This window comes from Typha angustifolia, chromosome 15, assembly GCF_048772165.1.
Source record: "Typha angustifolia cultivar Huaian chromosome 15, ASM4877216v1, whole genome shotgun sequence".
Taxonomy (NCBI): domain Eukaryota; kingdom Viridiplantae; phylum Streptophyta; class Magnoliopsida; order Poales; family Typhaceae; genus Typha; species Typha angustifolia.
The window spans coordinates 18,956,830-18,971,911 of record NC_133253.1 but is presented as its reverse complement, the minus strand read 5'-3'; the positions used below and the strand labels follow the sequence as shown (position 1 = coordinate 18,971,911).

Sequence of the window (15,082 nt, the reverse complement as noted above, 5' to 3'; positions counted from 1 at the left end):
TGGCTAAAAATTATTTCACTCTACTGTCACATGATTTGCTTACAACTCCTATTTCTATCATACTAAATGGCACTATGCAGATGAATTGAAAGAAGAATGGGCATGAAATTTTTGGTATAAAAACTCATTTAGCACTCTTCTGTATCTACGTCCATGTATCACTGTGCAGGCCGTATTGCAGCAGCTACTCATGATTTGAGGAGGAAAAGAAGCCATCCGAGCAAGTGTCTCCTGAGTTGCCAGAAATAATTTCTGGAGTAATATCTTTTGCAGCCCAGGCGAAATGTGTGTTTAAACTTGCCTTTATTATTTTTCAGTGGATTCAGAGCTCGTATGTTCTTGAACTGGAAGTTGCTCTCTGAAATTGGCGTTGCTTATTACATGCCTTTGAAATGTAATTTCCTGTCATATTATCTTATTACTCAGGTAACCTTCGTCTCCAATCAAGGCATGTCTCCGGGGGACGATTTAATTTCTAATGGTTACGGTGGTCTAAATCCAAGCGAAATTTTACCTTCGCTAAGATGCGAAAATGAGCAACGTCATTAATTAGGCATATTTTAATTGGCAATGGAAGCCATGAAAGACTGGAAGCAATAGACCGTAACTCGTAAAGAGTTGGGCTCAGGAAACAGAGCAGGGCATAGCTCGGCATCACGATCACACTTCACTTGCGGAGCTCAAAGATATATCTATACTGCTTCGTATGAATTGGATTGGATGTGAATTTGAACATGAACTTTGAGTTTAAACTTGTGGGATACGATGCAAATGGTTAGATGAGCATCAGGCCATCAACTCGTGTGTTTATTCGGTGGCTTCGATCGTACGCTAAAATTTCATGTCGAAATTTTCAGATGCACAATTAATACATTAATATACCATCAGAATTTTCTGATACACACCATTAATACATTTTTTACATAATTATTAATTAATTAATGCTATTATTTAAGTAATTAATAGCATTAATTAATTATGAGACGGCCCATACTTAAACTCGTCGGCTACTATGGTAGGCCCTACTACTACAATTTGTCTTTAATTGATTGATTTACTGTTTTAAATAAACTAGTAGCTGAGATATAAACTGGTATTAATATACGTAATCAATGCTAGGGTTAATTACAGTTATACTCCCTGAACTATGCTCAATTTTTTTCGGGACCTCCTATACTTTTTTTGATTGCAGGAGGCAAAGTGAAACAGCCATTGACAGCAGTGAACATTTAATGATAATTATACCTCTAATAAATAAATTAGTTCATCAACAAAATAAGATTAAATAGTAAATTACTGGAAAAGTCTTAACTGAGTTATATAAAATTTTAAGTTCTTATCTCCCGACCTTCCGCTCCTCCCTAAGCAATCTTAAAAGCTTCCCAATTCAACCAGATTGCAAGAAGCCAAAGGTGAGGATGACGGCAATCACACTATCAGCTGTCGACGATGCCCACGATGACTTGAGAGCGACGACCTCGAGTTTACCTTCGTGATCAAGGATCTCGAATCAAACCCGTTGATGAGATCCTCCCCCGACAGCCAAATCTAACATGACGTAAGTTGAGGCACATAATTTAAACGACGGTATACTAATAGAATGGTAACACTAGAGTTTAGAAGATTCTCATACAAATCAATATAGTTGACGTGTTGATGATGTAATAACTCTTAATATTACTATGGCAGACCCTACTACTTACTACTTGGTATTAGCTGGGTAGGTATTATTCATGCCATAAAAATGTCGGGCACTTTTTGACCTTTTCAAATATCGAAGCATGTTGCCTTCATTTATAGATATAAGAACACGAATTGTAGCCGGGATACTCTGAGATATCGATATCGTGGCAAATATAGTTCGCTTGTTGTCATGCATTATACTTCCTATGAGCAGCCACTCCAACATCTTCACGTGGACTCAGGATCTGTGTTGTTCCACTTCCACGCCATCGAACACGTTATTTTCATCACGACAAGACATTACACCATACCAAGCTCAAAAACCACACAAAATATAGTAACAATTGCTGCTCAAACAAAACTGCGACGCCGGTCTAGAGAAGCCTAGCTTCCGACGACTTCTTCATGATCATTATGAGTCCGAATCAGCTCTGGAGACTGGAAAAGAAACTAATAAAACAAACAACGACGGGTCTAAGGATACGGATCTCAGTGGCACGATGGTGATAACAAATCTATTTTCCAAACTCAGATAGGACCCACCATATCAATCACCAAAAACTTCATCGTGACGAAGCTTAGAAACAGATATTCGACACGTAGAGGTCATGCATTGCACCTCTTTTCAACTGCCATCTCTCTCTCTATTTTGAGAAAAATAATATCTTTTACACTTTATATCCTCGAAAGTCGGAACTCTCTCCGTCTATCTTGAGATATTAAGGGAACTCGTTATGATTTACACCCTATGATTTCAGTATTTATATTTCTGGTCACATGTTTTGAACTTCATATAGTTTAAGCTCATAGAACATAATAATTTACTGTCAAGTGTGTGACTTATTTTAGGATTATTATCCTATCTTTCATATTTCTATTTGATATGCTTAATAAATTTTCTGCCTATGAACTTTAGTTTTTTTTTAAAATATAGTAACATAAAATACTCTATTTTAGATTATGTGAAAATACCCACTTTCATCTCTATATAACATATATGAGATATAAGTAACTAAACCCACCTTCAGATTTTAAAAAAACTATAAATCTAACTTAAGCCTAAAAAACAGCTTGCAGTTAAATAGGAAAACATCTCGCCTCTAAAATATTAAAATCACATTCAAATATTATTTACTTTCAAAAGTCATATTATATCACCGAGATAAAGGTAATTTAGAAAATTAAACTTAAATCTATCAGAGTGCTGCTAATAGGAGACATTATTTATAAATAAGTTATTACATGGAAAATGATAAAGTTACAGTATGAGCTGTAACTCGTGGTGTGAATCGTCACGGGATTCTTGGGATATCTTGGACCCAAAAGCCACCCTCACGTGACCAAACGATTCTTAGTCCGCTCAAAACGTAGAAGGCTGGAAGGCCTAGAATTAGAATGCGAGACGAACCCCCTCTTCTATTTTTTCTCGTTACCTCTGCATTACAAGAGTTAGGACCACCACGCCACCACCTCGTGGGGTCGGCCTCTTCTCATCTGATGGTGGTCGGCTTCCACCTCCTATAAATCTCCTCGTATCCGCACGTCCTCGACTTTACCCCACTCTCTCCCTCTCGCTCTCTTCTCTTCTCTTCACTTCTCTTCTCAGAGTGAGTCCCCTATGGATTTCTGCAATGGTGACAGTGGCGGTGGGGAGAAGAAACATGTGAGTCGTACCAAGAATTCGCATTCTTTTTCTTTTTTGTGCGCTTAGGAATCGTTTCTTCTATTCTTGAATTGAATCTTTTGTTGGTTCCACGGGATTTTTGTTTGATCTTTTTTTTTTCTTCTTTTTTTCTTGTGAGTAGCAGAAGGGTAATGTCTTGAGGGATTTTATCCTTGCTTACAAGACGCTAGGTATCGTCTTCGGTGGCCTCGTTACTTCGCCCCTCTATGTTTACCCTTCCATGAACTTGGAATCTCCAAAGGAAGAAGACTACTTGGGGATATACAGTATTATGTTTTGGACTCTTACTCTGATTGGGGTTGTTAAGTATGTCTGCATTGCGCTCAATGCAGATGACCATGGTGAAGGTAAATCTTTCTTTAATTGAATGACAAAGTTGCAAGATAATGATTTTATTAAGTTTGTCGCTGCCGTGCAAATTCCTGTCCTGTTGTAGATTGTGCAATTATATAATGGTGGTCAACTCCTCTTTTTAACTATTGACATGGATTTCTCGCATAGTTGTTGGACCCTTTTTTCGTCTTCTTCTTCTTCTTCTTCCTCTTCTTTTGTCTGGTGTGGTAATAATAAAATCTTTCTGCATGCACCGTGATAGCAGAACCATTGAGCAAGATTTCTTAAAAGCTTTTGTAGTCTTTATCTTGTAGACTTCCAGGCACATACATAAACATGCAACGTGGATTTGGGCAATAGGAGTTATTACGTAATAAATAAGGGGAGAGAGGGAGGAAGACAAAGTTCATTGATTTTTCTGCTCACGGGAAAGGGGAGTAAAAGCACAAGAAGTATCGCTCAGTGTTGTCTATCTTCTTTATAATTTGTGCACTGTGAGGTCAAGTGCGGGTTAGATTAAGCACAGCACAAGGCAGATCGACTTCATTAGTTGTTTTCAGCCATTACAGATTTGCTGTATTTAAGCTCTTCAGAAGGTGTTAATAATGTCGATGTCATGGTAGTTCTGAATTTGTGACTGAATCCTCATGAAAAACATATTCAGCTAGTAGAAAAATGACATGTTTGATTTATCCTGCTATCCAACAGTGTTATTTTCCTGCTAACATGTGTTTATCTGCCAACCTGATGAAAGAACCCTGTCACATATATTTATGAGATCTAAACCCAGATACTTAGCATCCTGTTTCAGCACTATCAGCACAATCTGAGATACTTTCTCTAGTCTATAAGACTATTATTCTACAGTGCAAAATCCAGATACTCAATAATGCGCATTTTTATTTTCAATTTGTGAAATTTTCTCTTGGCATTTTCCATTGCAAAGCCTTAACCATTTACAAGAAGAGTAGCATGCCTGGCATTTCTGTGAGAGCTTGTGCGCGCCAGCAGGGAACCTAAAAATTTGTGGTACACCAAACCATTGTCCAGCTTATTATTCATGTGTTCTATTACTCCTTCATAGTGATGTGATGTTTTGATGAAAAGACCATGCCATATTTGCAAATTTTGAAGTTAAGCTTTTGTTGCATGATTGTCGCAAACAAGTGTAATTTTAAGACACGTATCCAGAGGATCCTGGAAATCACAAGGAGGAAATTTATATCTTCCACTCTGGTGCAAATTTTGTAGAAGTAAACTGTATTCCATGAATTTCAAAGTTCTCTGTTGAGCTGTTATAATGCTCTTAACATTGAGGTATATACTTCCTTTTAATCTACTGTAAGATATTAATCTGGATAGCTTGTGTTTCATTTGTTGATCTCAGTGCTGTAAAAGGAATAAAACCATCACTCTAATAGCCCAAGCTTTTAGATAAGATGGTGAACTAATATGGTAAAGAGCAAGAGGTCTTGAATTTAAATCATGCTAGTTCAAATTTAATACATCTATTCATTTAATTCAAAATCTCACTTTTTGAGTTTACCAAAATGTCTCAAGCCCAAAAGTGAGTATAAAACCATCATTTTCTAACAACTTAAGCTTTTAAGAAAAATACTCTGCTGACATTGTCTATTGGAATTTACAGTGTTGATGCTAATATTGATTTGGTATCACTTTTACTAAAAAAACATAATAGTATTGTTCTTTCTGGTTAATTTGATTGGAACAAGTTTGTATCACAAGCTCCTTAACTAAATCTTTACCTGATATATTTTGAGGAACCAGACATTGCTTTATTGCAGGCGGTACTTTTGCTCTATACTCTTTACTCTGTAGGCACACTAATATAGGCATCCTACCAGCAAAAGGAGTGAATTTCGAAGAAGATCGTTCCCCAAGTAATCACTCTTTGATAACTGAAAAGTCAAGTACGCTGGGAAAGATGCTTGAGCAAAGCATGACCGTGAGAAGGTTGTTGCTGTTCATTGCAATGCTAGGGATGTGCATGCTCATTGGAGATGGCATACTTACACCTGCTATTTCAGGTATCCCTGCATGTTCATTAGATACTATTTATGCTAATGCTGAAACCTCTAATTTTCTAGTCGATTAGTTCTAAAACATGGTTTTCCCTGTCAGTGTTATCAGCAGTAGATGGACTGCGAGGACCTTTCCCTTCTGTCAATAAATGTAAGTAATTGATCGGTTATATTATACTATCTGTTAAGGTCGACTTTTTCTGATGTTGATCTGTTGTTTTCAAATTCTTCAGCTACTGTGGAAGCTTTGTCTGCCGCAATCCTGATTATTTTATTCCTGTTGCAAAAGTTTGGTACTTCACGAGTGAGCTTCCTCTTTTCTCCTATCATGGCTTCCTGGACTATCACCACTCCGATCATTGGTATATACAGCATTTTCCGATACTATCCAGGCATATTCAAATCCCTGTCACCATATTATATAGTCCATTTCTTTTTAAGAAATGGAAGGAAAGGCTGGCAGTTGCTCGCCGGCACTGTCCTATGCATCACAGGTGTGCCCCTGCTTAGATCTACTTTCTTGAAAGTTAAAAATAGTTTTGCTTTCATTTCACATTTCTGTCTACTCCATTTTCAGGTGCAGAAGCTATGTTCGCCGATCTTGGTCATTTCAACAAGAGGTCTATCCAGGTATTTCTCATTTAATTTACCCAAAAATCTTGTTATAGTCCATTAAATATTTTTTTCGGAGTTCTTATAATATCAGATTTTGCATGCAGATGGCATTCATTTTCAGCATATATCCTTCTCTGGTCCTCACGTATGCAGGACAAACAGCATATCTGATCAAGAATCCCGACGAACACAGTGATGGATTTTACAAATTTGTTCCGGGCCCAGTGTATTGGCCCATGTTTATCATCGCAACACTGGCAGCAATTGTTGCGAGCCAATCCTTAATATCTGCAACCTTTTCTGTCATTAAGCAATCAGTAGTCATGGACTATTTTCCACGTGTTAAGGTGGTTCACACGTCCCAAAACAAAGAAGGCGAGGTTTATTCCCCAGAAACTAATTATGTTCTCATGATTCTGTGTGTTGCTGTCATACTTGTTTTCGGTGACGGGAAGGACATTGGAAATGCTTTTGGTATGGTAAACAAATGACTTCACGTTTCTTGACTTAAACTGGCTTATCATCATATTATGTAGGCTTACTTACATACTCACCTAGTGATTTACATTTGTCTTGAGGCAGGTGTCGTAGTTATACTGGTCATGTTTATAACTACAATATTACTCAGCCTAGTTATGATCATCATTTGGAGAACCCCTCTTGTCTTTGCTGGGCTCTACTTCTTCTCCTTTTCCATTCTTGAAGGGGCATATGTTAGTGCTGTTTTCACCAAGTTTCTGGAAGGAGGATGGCTGCCTTTTGCTGTTTCTATTATCCTCGCGTCTGTCATGTTTGGATGGTACTACGGGAGGGAAAAGAAGATAGAGTTTGAAATGACAAACAAAATTACTTTGGAGTCCCTAGCTGTGTTCTTGTCAAGGCCGGAGATCCGAAGAGTCCCAGGATTGTGCTTCTTTTACAGCAACATACAGGACGGGCTGACACCTATCCTTGGGCATTATATAAAGAACATGCGCTCTCTGCATAAAGTTACAATCTTCACCACTTTTCGATACTTGATGGTGGCCAGGGTTGCTCCCGATGAACGGATCCTCATCAGGAAACTCGGGCTTGATGGAGTATATGGATGCACCATTCAATACGGATATGCGGACTCGCTTAATCCTGAAGGGGATGACTTTGTAACCCAAGTTGTTAACAGCTTACGAACTCATATCGAGAAGAACTCAGATTTACAGTCGCCTCCTTCGGTCAAAGACGAGGTTTCACAGTTGGAGGAGGCTAATTCAGTAGGAGTGGTGCATGTTCGGGGTAAAACAAGGTTTCATACTGGTAAGGAAACCAGCTGGTTTGATAGGATCTTGCTAGGATTCTATGAGTTCCTACACAGCAACTGTAGATCAGCACTACCGGCAATGGGTGTCCCTCTTCAACAGCGAATGGAGATTGGCATGCTCTACACGGCTTGATACTACTATCCAATGTTACACAGCTACTTTGTATTCACACATTAATTAGTGTCAATCTTATGAAATAGTATCGAACTCACATAACATGCATTGAATTGCTAATTTGCCAAAGCATACAAGTTCCATAGTGTTGTAGTGTTTTTAGCATCCTGTACCTAAGTGCTTCCCAGGTTGTGGATTGGAAACAAGATCAGAATCACCAAATATTTTGTCGTGTATGTCGTACAAATTTCTGGATTCCTTAATTAACCCTGTTATGGACCTTGCTGTCCTATACTAGCATACAGTCATCAATTTCTAAAAGGTTTTCCCAACTTAATATATATATATATATATTAACATCCCCTCAAACTCAAAATGGGTCCAATATAAAGAGTTTGTCGATTAGATATACGAGGAGGACTAATAATTTAAGCTAAAAAGTTGATGTGGAACAAAGTAATAATCAACTTTAATATATATAATTTATTCTCTTGTGAGATAATATGATTGCTTTATCCCAAAAGCATTTATAATAAGGGCATAAGAGTTGACACTCTAATATTCTTTAATAAACAAGGAAGATGAATAATGTAAGGAACGACCATTTAGAAAAGGATGCAAATTTTAAACTCACATAGCTAAGCTCTGTGTAAGGAATACAATATAGTCGTCTCTCTTCTTTCTTTTTCTTTTTTTTTTGACAAAAAGGAATATAATATATTTACAGCAGAATTTTCTGAATTAGATATTCTAATAGTTGGAGAGGGGATCTGAGCAAGATAATAAATTATCTTTATAATAAGAATCATAATACTTTCACAGGTGACTTCCGTGAGCCCACATGAAACTATTCAAAATTAATTCTTTTCCGGCATCACGAGGTGCAAGTTTATGAATTTTTCGAAAAGAATTCGAAGCTATCAAAACCCAAAAGAAGAAGGTAGGAAAGTAGCGAAAGATTTCATTAGCAATTTTGTGTGCTCGTCACTCAATTCCTTCAAATTCGAAAGAAGCTGTCGGAAAACTATCTCAAGGACTTACTTTGTTGCCAAAAAAAGAGCTCGGCCTTCCTCGAGCCTTCTTAGTTACGCTTGCTCCTCTTTACACTTTCCTCGGCTTTTATTTGACCAAGAAGCAAAGTGTAGCCTGACATGGATGCTTCGAATAAATCATTTGCAATGATTGTATCCCCCTCCCTCTCTTTCTCTATCAACTAAGGTAACAGCCAAGGTGTCATCCTTTTTCTTTTCTTTTTTTTTTCTTTTTTCTTTTCTATTTTTAATTTTTTTTTCCTTTTCGAATAATTTTGTGGAACATAGTGGGATCCATCGTATCAGCCTACGTTGCTGGCGTCAATCTCAAAGCATGCCTCTAAAAGATCCCAGTGTCGAGCGATAACAGTGACAAAGATGGGACCCAACAGCGAGAGACACAAAAGACAAAGTGCAACAGAATAAAGGGCGCGTGGGTCCCCCCCACCCCCCGCTCATCTCCTGGATCCCCGTGCTATTCACGAATCACGAAGCGCAAATCGTGGCGCCATCCTAGACGACAGCACCGGACGCCGAGTGAAATGACGGGTGCCGATTGGAGGCTTTCGGGTGGGCCCAAATGGCTTAGACTCCCGCTGTTGGATCACGATCGGGCGGTGTGCCACGACGCGCGCGCACACCGGATCGAGAAATGATACACCGTTCGTTCCGACTGCAGCGTGGGCCCCACTGCTACCTAGCTGACTTGGTGCCTTTACATTCCGCCACGTTAGCAACTTGGGGGGGTCTTTAAAGAGAGAGGATCGTGGGCCCACGAAGAAGACCACCCCCCACATAGAAAATGGTACGAGCAAAAGAAAAGGTGAGAGACGACGCCTTTCGGGACCACCAAAGATCTAAAGAGAAGTTGCTATCACCTCCACTGTACTTGATTGGGGAGCTTTGGACGGTGGAGATTAGAGGGTTCCTGATGGGGTTCGCAAATGGGTCCAAATACTTTTGGTTTGGTTTTTTTACCTGCCCCGGGATAGGACGGAAGTCTACTATATTTATTCATCGGAGAGATGAAGCCAAACTCGTTTGTCTTCATTAGAGGCTAATGCGTATTAATTAATTATCGGTTAACCGATTCAGTTTAGATATAGCGGGATAAAGTAGCTCAAATAAAATAATAAGGAATAAAGTAAATTTATAACCACACGTTATATATTATATAAATATATGCTATTTAACACCGGTGGCAATGATCCTACTAACTTAATAATCATTATTAGAAATGCCCAAGTCATCACATTGGAGGTTGGATTCCATATAATAACCATTTAATAAAGAATATTTTTCCTTTTCTATTTCCCCTAGCATATACACAAAAACATATCACCGATTTAGAATTAGATGAGTTTTATCAGTTAAATATGATAAAAATGGAGACTTATCATATAATAAAGAGATAATTATATATTGACGCTACATATTTTTCGTTAGTCATCCGTTACGATTTTTTATAAAAAAATATTAAGTGACTATTACTTAATTAATTTTAGGTCATATAGATAATAATTTACTCTTATATAGAAAAGAAAATGATAGAAAAAAAAAATTAAGAGCAAAATAGCTATTTGATCTATTAACGTCGTTAAGAGATAACAGATGATAGATATTAGATTGATGATTTCGAAGATGAAAGAAATTGTTATATATTCTTATTCGAACTAATATACAGAAGTATTATCCTATTTCTTCCACTAAAAAATCTATTCACATTGTAGAGTGCTGAGTGCCCCAAAATTTTAAGAGAATAATTTGCCTTCAACGTAGGTAAATCTATACAATAAGCAACCACTTTAATTTTGATACAATAATCAATGTAATGTGGAACAATTTCCAAGGTCTATACGTTTTAGCCACTAATTAACAGCCATTAACTCACCCTAAAGCCTAATAATTATGTCAAAAGAATATCTCATGACATTATGACCAAACATCTTTATGTTGTTAAGCAAAGCAAGTTTGTCGGGTTTGTGCGAACGTACGTACTATACCATGTGATTCCTACCTTATGCCTCTTTTATTATCTAAGATATAGATGCTCTTCTAGCTTATACGATAAGAAACTATAGAGATTAAATATATTCCAGCTCCTGTATTAGATTTTTCATTTAAAGCTAATGATGCCTAATGTATTTTTATCTCAAAATCTTGTTTATATATTTATATAAGTTATGTTTGCGTTGTAAAACTAAAGTTTGGGGAAGATAAAATAAGTTGAAATTCAAACATAAATATAGCAAAAAAAATGGGCTTAGCCAAGTCACATCAACTTGGCATCCGAATGGCATCATTTTCCCAACTTATTGAGTCTAAGGCCCCTTTTGACTCACTTGGGCTTGTTTGGATGTTTCAACTTTTACATAGCTAACAATTTACTTGGTGGAGCCCCTCCTTGGATTTGCAACTGGGCAATAGTTTATTTGCCCCACCCAAAAAAATGCAACGCATTTGTCTAATCTAGTGAAAATTTAACTCTCCGGTAAGAAAAAAGTTTACCACCACTAGAAAGATTTTTTACAAAGAATAATAAAAAGTGGGATGGATAAAGAGGAGAAATCAACATAGCGAATCACGAGAAGCTAAAGATCCACAAGACCCACCTTTAATTTCCTTTCGTTTGTTCCTTTGAATAATTTGTGTCTATTTTTTTTATATATATTATATTTATATATATTTATATATATTTTTTGTAATTCCTTTTCTCATTGACTGAGTGCTTCTAATCATCCAAGTGGACAGACCTTTTTCCAAAAGCCTCCTATTTAAGCACACACCCCTCCTTTGGAGACAGCATATGGTGAGGAAAGAGAGAGAGAGAGAGAGAGAGAGAGAAGAGCAGCAGAAGCGTTGCTTGCCCTAGAGACATGATGGCTTTAGACAACTGCTATCTATTCCCTTCTTACCAACCTTCCTTAGATTGGGATCCACACACCTTTGGAGTTGGAGATGTTCATAGCCATGAGCTACTCATGCCTTTTGGTAAGTCTACAACTCAACCAAATTTACTTACGCTTCTCTCCGCTGTAAGCTTAAGCAGTAAGTTTGAGCAAATTGAACTTTGCTTGTGGTGACAGCCATGGAGTCTCCCATCTCGTCGGAGACCTCGACGGGTTATTTACAAGACGCGGTGGCCCACTGGAGCGACCGGTGCAAGCGGCGGCGGACGGCGGCGTCTCCTCCTCATGAAGAGCTGCAGGAGCTTCTTCAGGTAATTTTGAATTTTATATATGGTTGGTTGGTGTAATTATCACAAATACTATAAGGTAATTGAGTGCTTAATTATTTGTTACATATTTTGTGCAGAATTTTTGGGACTCTAGTAGTAATGGAGACCTCTCTAATAACTTGATCAGTGACATGGTTCAAGAGAACTGCAGCTTTCTCACAGGTAAAGTTTGTACTGTATCTCTTTAACTTGCTTCTCCTTTGTGGAGCACTGCTTAGCAAGTAGACAGCATTGCTAACTTAATGGTGTTTGTCCACAACAACAACAAGGAATTAAAGCAACCCACATGTCCATTCCTATAGATGTCACTTGTGGGGGCCTTCTAATTCTAATTAATCTCCAAGTGTATAGCTAGCTGGATACAATTAGCGATTGATTAGTTCCTTTTGTTTGAATTTCCCCAGACGAGCATTTCAACTCCCTGCTCTTAAACAAGGGCCCCAATGCACAGCCTCTCTCCTCTTCCTCCTCTCGCAAGGAGCCAAAAAGTCACACCCATGAGCCAAAAGACTCATCAAAGTCTTCTCCTGCTTCTCTAGGTATCTCTCTCTCTCTCTCTCTCTCTCTCTCTCTCTCTCTCTCTCTCTCTCTCTCTCTATATATATATATATCTATATATATTTATGTGTCTTCTTTCTTCTCTCTTTCTAGAAGTCTAATAATTCTCCATAATTTTGTATAGAAAGAGAGATAAGTGAGCAGTGCAAGAATAATAACAACAATAGGAAGAAGAAGAAGAAGAAGGCAGCCATGGGAGTTGTCTACCCATTTGCAGTGGTGAAGCCCGTGGGCTTGGAAGGAGACGTGACGCTCGACGACATCAACGAGAGGATCCTCATGCGACCGGCTCGGCCGGTTCGCCATCCGGTGGGGGAGTTCGCGTGCGGACCGTGCGTGTCGCCTAACGGGCCGGGCTTGTCGGGAAAGGCGGTCGTCAGCCTTACGAGGATCCAAACCAGAGGAAGGGGTACTATTACCATTATAAGAACTAGAGGGTGAAAAATGAAAAAAAAAAAAACTAAAATAAGACGAAGAAAGAAGAATTGTCGGTGTATGTAAGATAAAAAGGTGGTAGAGTTACTAGAGTGTGTATGAGTTGTATATGTGCGCTATTGTAAATGTTTGTCTCTCTTTTCTATTTGTAATAAAATATAATTAGCCAAAAAAAGTAGTGTAAAGAGAGTAAGTACTAAAATTAAGGACCTATTTTGGTATATTAAAGTAGGTGGTATAAAAAAAAGCATGGGGCAATTTAAATTATTGTTGTAGCTTAAAAGTAACCGAGTCTTATCCAATTTACGCATATCTAATGTAAATTACTTTATTCTTTATTTTGTTGAGGCCTCTAGAACATTAAGATACTCCGTTAATTTGGATTAGCATGTGTACCAGTTTCCAGATGCCTTCCCTCGGCCACGAATATTTAATAGCAAGTGAAAGCACTAAATTACAAAAGTAAAACTGCAAACTAGCAATGTAAGACTTTTGCTAGATTCGACGTAAAATTGGCCTCAATTAATAGTAGCTCTTGGGATCCGAAGAAAGTAACGCTAGTTTTAACTTGATTATAATACTCTACCGAAACCTTAATCAAGTAAAGTTTCTCCTTTTTTTTTTAAATTTAATAAAAAAAAGAAAGAAAAAAGAAACCTATTAATCAATGAGTTAGGTACTGATTACAAATCCCAAACACGAGGAGACTATTTTTTTAATTTAAAAAAAAAACTAAAAAATTGTCCAATCAAATCATAAACTTTTTTATGAAACAAAATTATAAAATAGTGTGGGGTCTAAAATGAAGATAGGAATGGATAGCAAAAGAAAAGAGAGAAAGAAAGAGGGATCCTGTCTGGTCCTCCCCAAAGTCAAGCCGGTTTGAACTAAACGGGGAAGAGTGGAAGGGATATGAGATGGGCATCATCAAAGAAGCAGCAGACCATCATGATCATGATAGAGTGGGGGTGGGGGTGGGGGTGGGGGTGGGTACAAGATAAACAATCAAATCGATGGGAAGAGCTCTCTGACTTGTTCCCACTAAATTAGACGCATGCAAATTGAGAGGAGGATTGATTAATTGCATGGAGTCGTCCACACTCTCGGCAGTCGGCTCTCGTCGAACGTAATGGGGGGATTGGGGGGAGGGGGGTGTTGGATGAAAGGTGTCGGCTGTCTCGTGGGAAGTTATAATTGCGTCCCCCACGCTCAAGGACAAAAAGCCATGAGACGTGGGTAGCCCTTGCTTATGGATTGGGACCCATCGCCTGGCAGGTGATGATGGCCGTCTGATCTGATTTGATCGGCACGTGCGTGCGTCCATGTGTCTATGCGTTACTCTATCATATAAATGCTGTATTAATAGGATACAATCTCTAACTCGAAAAATTATTATTTAATTTAATGTATCAAATTTTAACAATTGGTTAGACTCAACCTTTTGATTCAAGTGGATACTAGGTCTAAGCATAACTTGATCTATTTATTTTCTCTCGTTTTAATTAAAATTTAATTTTCTTTCAGTTAAAAATATAGTTTTAGTCTTTTGGTTCTAAAAAATACAACAAAATACTTATAATTATAATGTCAAAATAATATTATAAAATACAATCGACTAAATAATATATTTATTTATCTAAATACGACGTCTAAAGAAACATCTATCTAAGAACCCAAAAAAACTACACCACAAGGGTGTTTTGGTTGTGCCCACTTAAAAGGTTTCTTAAGTTGTATGAATTAGTTTGTTTTTATTTTTACCTGCAATGCAATTGAGCACCTTAATCATTAATAAATCACAATGGAGGTCCAATTATGGGTGCCACACTTGCTATTATTAAATATATAGTACGTACTAATAATTTAAGTTTTTGGATTAACTAATCATAGAGCATAGTGTCAAAGCTAGTTTTTTTTTTCATTTTAAGCTCATGATTTTAAAATTTATCACGTTATTTTGTGTTTTTTAAGCAGAAAGCTTGTAGGTACATTTTCTTTCATTCGTACCATCAGACTTACAAAGTCTGATACTGAAAAAGTGAAGTCCAAAA

General features: G+C 37.6%; 2 protein-coding genes across 4 annotated transcripts; both read left to right on the top strand.

The window, feature by feature from the left end:
* Positions 1-3,079: 3,079 nt before the first annotated feature.
* On the top strand, positions 3,080-7,985 carry LOC140777185 (probable potassium transporter 17). 3 transcript variants are annotated; one of them, XM_073121126.1, is made up of 8 exons: positions 3,080-3,346; positions 3,492-3,714; positions 5,506-5,748; positions 5,843-5,893; positions 5,976-6,236; positions 6,320-6,372; positions 6,462-6,831; positions 6,940-7,985. In XM_073121126.1, exons 1-8 carry the CDS (start codon positions 3,302-3,304, stop codon positions 7,785-7,787), a joined length of 2,094 nt encoding a protein of 697 aa, XP_072977227.1. In that variant the 5' UTR covers positions 3,080-3,301; the 3' UTR covers positions 7,788-7,985. The 3 variants fall into 3 exon arrangements, with proteins under 3 accessions (XP_072977227.1, XP_072977228.1, XP_072977225.1); XM_073121127.1 differs by having other exon boundaries at positions 3,489-3,714; positions 5,566-5,748; XM_073121124.1 differs by having other exon boundaries at positions 3,489-3,714.
* A 3,629-nt stretch (positions 7,986-11,614) lies between these two features.
* Positions 11,615-13,198, top strand: LOC140779107 (uncharacterized). Its single transcript, XM_073124076.1, has 5 exons — positions 11,615-11,791; positions 11,887-12,020; positions 12,116-12,200; positions 12,443-12,577; positions 12,721-13,198. The coding sequence occupies exons 1-5, from the start codon at positions 11,677-11,679 to the stop codon at positions 13,035-13,037; spliced, it is 786 nt and encodes a 261-aa protein (XP_072980177.1). The 5' UTR covers positions 11,615-11,676; the 3' UTR covers positions 13,038-13,198.
* Positions 13,199-15,082: the final 1,884 nt, after the last annotated feature.